Source organism: Drosophila innubila (genome assembly GCF_004354385.1).
Source record: "Drosophila innubila isolate TH190305 chromosome 2L unlocalized genomic scaffold, UK_Dinn_1.0 4_B_2L, whole genome shotgun sequence".
NCBI classification, from domain to species: Eukaryota; Metazoa; Arthropoda; class Insecta; order Diptera; family Drosophilidae; genus Drosophila; species Drosophila innubila.
The window spans coordinates 2410930-2416587 of record NW_022995372.1 but is presented as its reverse complement, the minus strand read 5'-3'; the positions used below and the strand labels follow the sequence as shown (position 1 = coordinate 2416587).

The 5658-nt window shown below is 33.5% G+C and overlaps 1 protein-coding gene across 1 annotated transcript; it reads right to left on the bottom strand.

The window, feature by feature from the left end:
- Window positions 1-2479: 2479 nt before the first annotated feature.
- On the bottom strand, window positions 2480-4309 carry LOC117782049 (ficolin-1-like). The gene is made up of 4 exons (XM_034618967.1): window positions 4159-4309; window positions 3527-4111; window positions 3303-3469; window positions 2480-2942 (listed from the first exon to the last, which is right to left on the bottom strand). Exons 1-3 carry the CDS (start codon window positions 4287-4289, stop codon window positions 3352-3354), a joined length of 834 nt encoding a protein of 277 aa, XP_034474858.1. The 5' UTR covers window positions 4290-4309; the 3' UTR covers window positions 2480-2942; window positions 3303-3351.
- Between the last annotated feature and the right edge of the window lie 1349 nt (window positions 4310-5658).

The window sequence follows — 5658 nt, the reverse complement described above, 5'->3', positions numbered from 1 at the left end:
TCTTTTTCGGACTGAAAGAAAGCATTAATATGACCATCCATCTATTTTTAAAATATAATTATACATAATAATAAATATTTAAATATCTTCATATATTATTTCTCAATCAAAGATTTTATTTAGTTTATAAATATGTAACAATCGAGCTGTTACTGGAAGCAACTTTTAACGGAGTTAGGTATCAAAAATAAAATCGTTGTATTTATAGAGTATACACTAGTCGTTCACATGCACGGCAGCATGTTCAAATTGTCAAGCAGTAAAATTTGTAGGCGAGTTGAAGTCATCGTTGTTGGCATCTATTGTGTGGGTTAGCAGGGTTGCATTTGCATGCTGACAGCAGCTGCCTGCTGTTAAAGTAGTTTCACTCCGTGTACTTCCCCTGCTCCTTCTGCTGGTCCTGTTCCTCTGTTCCCCTCTCTGTTCCCGTCTCTGTTCCAGATATGCTGCTGCTTGTCGCATTGCATGAAATATTTGACTTTTGATTAAAGCGCCAACTCAAGTGTTCTGCTCTGACGCTGAGGTTCCACTTTCCCCTCTTCCTTTCCCTTTTCTCTATCTTCCGGAGTCGTAGCCGTAGCCGGATCTGCAACTGGAGTCGGAGTCTCTGGCCGTGCTTGCCACTGTGCCACTTGACAAGATTCACTTGTCTTTCAAATGCATTTCATATTGTGTTGCATAATTTTGTGGTTTTTCTAATGTGAAATGTGTGCGCGGAAAATTCTAAAGAGCTGACAACAACAACAACACGAACAAAAGAAAATATTATACAAAATAATAAAAATAAAAATGAAAAATCTGCTAGACGCTGCGGCGGTTGAGAAAACTTTCCTAAGAACTTGCTGGCAAGTTTTCATTTTCATGGTTGTTTTTCTTTGTTGTGACACTGCAAAAATATATGCACAATTGTATTGTGTGTGTGAGGGAAATAACTGTGCATGACCGTGGAAAGTGTTGCCCTCATGTTACACAATCTGATCTTTCCCCAAGGCATTAAAATTCCCAGCAGTGAAATTTGAATTTTTAGTATTACATGAAAAGTCCTCTAGTTTATTAACAATAGACAATTAATCACTTGACAAAGTTTTCAGGTGCTTTCAAAGCTGTCATTTAATTTAATCATTCAACACAAAAATAATTATTTAAAACGATGAAAAACAATTAATCTCTATATAAAGCTTTTTAAGTTTAGTAATGTTTGTCAAGGTTAACAAAAAAATAAACAATAATCTATATATGTATATGAAATTATTTGACCTGACTCACTGATTGATTTACTGACTGACTCACTGATCATAAACCATAAGACCTAGGAGGCTGAAATTTTCATACAACTTAGCTAAGACAATAAATTATAATTAATTATAATTTTCATATATTTCCTTGACACTTTGCAAACACTTAAAACTGTCATAACTAAGTCAAATCTTCGCCGATTTCCTTGCGAAATGTCAAATTAATCGTTAGAGAACAGTGTTGTAAAACAGCTTGATTTAGAGCCCCTCTTGGCTTGATTTCTATATCCAAATCCAGTTCAAAAGTCATTATCGTGGTTATTACATATGCACACCCACATAAACTGCAGATTCCGACGGAAAACATTGCGACGAAAAATTAATCATACGCTCTGATTGGCAGCACACTCGAAGGGGACTTTCATTGACGGACGGACGACGGACGAACGGACGGAAGTACGATGGTAAAGGGTGAGTGAAAAAAAAGTAAAATATTATTGCGGAACACAAAAAGCAAATTAATTTTTCATAAAAGGCAAACCGCGAGCCTGGTTTCGATGGTTCGTTGCCTGACTGCCTCACTGCCGGCGTGCCTCGTTGCCTGCTTCGTTGGTTGCAAGTGCCCCCATTGCACAGTGGGGTAATTCGCTAGATTTGCTTGTTTAATTTAATTCGCGAATTTCGTCTTTAATTCTTTATTTAATATATTTAAAATATATTTTTCAAGAACCTTTTCAATAATTTATGTATAATTTAAACACAATTTAATTATTTTTGAATGCAATTTGCTTAGTAAAATTGTTTTGTAAATTATTTTAATACAAAAATTCAGGAATCAAAAGCGTAATTGAAACCGAAACAAACCTTTCTCAATATACTGAAAACAAAAAACACAAGTATATTACTGAAATAACAGAAAAGTTTTCGATTTGTATACCATGTTTGAAATCGGTTTAATCAAGCATTAAATTTCATTATGTTGCTGAGGTGTAAACATCGTTTAAAAAAAAAATATGATATAAACTTGTAATTAAAGAATACTCTCATTAAAATAAATTATTTTTAAAATCAAAAAAAATTTTTTTTTACTTTTAAACATATTTAAGAAAACATTTAAATAAAATAAGCTCACATACCGAAAAATAATTATAGTATTTATTATATAATACAACTTATTAGTTAATTATTATAACTAATCTAATGGTTTCTCCCACTGTGCCCGCTGCCTGGTTCCGTTTATTTTATTTTTTTGTGGCACGATGGGATGCAGAGTCATCTCCAAAGCTTGAAGAGAGCCAAGCAGCAAAGAACGTAAATATATGTGTAGTATATGTATGTAGGATGATGTTGCTTCGTTCACGTATGTGCACCTGCAACACACACGCACACACCCAAAGCTGCAGAAGCCGCAATTAATTTCCAATGCACGCTTTATGCGCCTTCTCCTCTGCGGTTCGGTTCGATGGCATTGCGATTTTAAGCTCGTCCTGTTTCGTCCTGCAGGACATGACGGGGGCAAGTGTATAGAGGCGTGTTAATTGCCACGCCAAATAAGAAATGAACCGTGTGGCAAGAGCAGCAAGAAGGGCAAGAGGAACAGAGGGGCAACTTAACCTGATCGAATGACATTCGCGTGGCTAATTTATGTTTAACTTATTCCTTCCGTTGTTCCACTAATTAGTCCACTTTGGCTGATTACAAGATTATCTGAGTACACATAGCGAAATATTGTGTGAAATGTTAAAAGTTGCTATACAGATACACTTATATATTTCTCCAATAATTTAACTTGAGTATTAATTAAATTTGACTACAATTAGATTAAAAATATTTCTTATTAAATATATTTTTTAATTGCAATATTAAAATATTAAATTTAGAGATGGTCTTGTAATATTCCATTCAAATAATAAAATATAGTTTAGCAAACTAATTTTTCTCATTCAACTACTTTTGTGTTAGCATTCAAAAGCAATAGTTAATAAAGTAAATATGTTTTTAATGATGACAAAAATTCATAATTACCACAGTAAGTTAAATATTAGGGAAAATGTGTATAAAGCTTACCACATTAAGAAGTATGTTAATTTAAAATTAATTTAACTTCAAAGCAGCTTCACTTTCTCGGTCTTATAAGCATTACAGCAGATTTCAGGGAATATTCAACTCCTCGAAAAGAACGCCAATTGATGCCTCTGCCTGTGGTGTTGGTATTATAGACACCAGCCAAGTTACTGTAAAATTATTTGAATTAGAAATGAACTATTAGCTTCACAAGTTAATATACAAACCTGTCATGACATCCTCTGTACCACCAGGCGGCAGTATAAAATTCAGCACAATGTTTGTTGGGTTCCCGATCATTATCCCGATCATAAGTTGAGAATTGCATGCCATGATGTTTCCGCAATGAATCTCCAGCATCTCCACTGGCTTTGCCCAGTGTACGTAGTGCAAATAATTCCTCTTCGCCTCCGATTGCAAATTTCTCATAAGCTTCGTAGCTTGAATTACCTTGATAATCCCCAAGAAGAACAAGCAACTCTTGACTTCGCTCTGCGGTGAGTGCATGTATTTTTTCCAAACCCAGAAAGAACTCTCCATCTAAATCCCCAAAGCCCTTTTTGTAAATATTCCAGCTGCGATGAAAGTCTACACTTCCATCCATCCTCCTCAGAATTATTGTCCATCCTCCTTCATGAGTTTCCGCATCGCAGGTAACTTTAAAAGGTTGGTTACTGTAGTTAGGTAGAAGTATATCAGAAATTCCACTTTTCTTGACTTCGGCACAACTGCGTGGGTAAGATCTCAAATTGTATTTATCCGAATCCTTGACAAGTCCGTCCATTAATTTTCCTTGTCGTTCCTGTTCCGATCTAAGAAATTGTTTAATTTGCGAAGATTTCAATATTTTTTATCTTACCTCAACTCGGACAGTTGGGAATTTATGGATAGAAATATTCTCGTTTCATTAAGTTCGGAAATTTCAATTGCTTTAGTTATTGAAATAAATGCATTTATTACAAATATTACACAAATCATTTTGAGCAGCATTTTGCAACTGAACTGTAAGAATGCCTGAGAAGACTGATTAAGTCAACATTTGACTTAAGTGGAAGTAGTGAATTAATCCATGAGTACATCGTAATCACTTCATTATACATATACTTTATATATATTAAACAAAATTGTATGTAAGCTCTAAGAATTGCACAACCAAAGTTTCTTTGCTCTTTAATTTGATAAAAATATGTTCAGTTTATTTGCTTAAAAGATTAAGCATAGCTAAATGTAAAATAAAGTTTTTAACAGTTTATTTTACTCTGCTTGATTTTTATTGTATTGTATAATTAACAACACTGTGAAATTTTCAACGTTCTGAGCTCAGAAATAATCGATCTCATTTATCTCGGCAATTTGATTAGAATCATATATAGAGAATATTACAATATCAAATTATATAAACTATAAAAACTGCCAACTGACGATTAACGAATTTTCAAGAGCTGAAAAAGAACGACTCACACATTGTGGACTCATTTCTTATCAAAGTCAATGTAAAAAGCAGAATTAAGTAAGATGCCAAACCATGATCAAAATGATATTCCGCTTGAAAATCGGTAAAGTTTTGCCAAAGTTATGACAGTTCGAAGTTGCTCAAGTCTCTGACCTAGCAACTTTATAAGTCAAAATATTTCATTATTTTGACATGATTTTTTACAAGAAAATGAAAGGCCTCAAAATCAAGTTTAAAGTGTCGTTTTATACTAATTACGATATAAGGAGTTGATTAAACGTTAAAACTTGAGATTTAAAATTTTGAATTTTAGAAATACCAAAGGGGGGACACCTAGCATCGAAATCGAGATCTAGTAGAATCTAGGAAAAAATATTTTTTTTTTACAGAATGAATTAAAATTCCAAATAATGATCAAAATGACATTCCGCTAGGAAATCGGCTTAGTTTTGATCAAGTTATGACAGTTTGAAGTTGGTCAGACTTAGGATTAAGCCACTTTACAAGTCCAAATTTTTGTTAAATTTCACATGATTTTTTACAAGAAAATGAAAGGTGTCAGAATCAAGTTTAAAGTGTTGTTTTATACTAATTACGATATAAGGAGTCGTTTAAAAGTGAAACCTTGAGATTTAAAACTTTGAATTTTCATAATTTCAAAGGGGGTACCCTTACCATCGAAATCGAATCTTGGTCGAAAATAATTAAATTTTCTAAATGAACAAAATTTGAATACAGAATGAATTAAGAGGCCAAATCAAGACCAAAATGACATTCCGTTTGAAAATCTATTCAGTTTTGATCAAGTTATGACAGTTGGAAGCTGGACAACTCTTTGACCTAGCAACTTTACTGCAACCGTACCGGTACAAACGCTTCGGTTTTCGGTTCTTGATAGAGAATTTT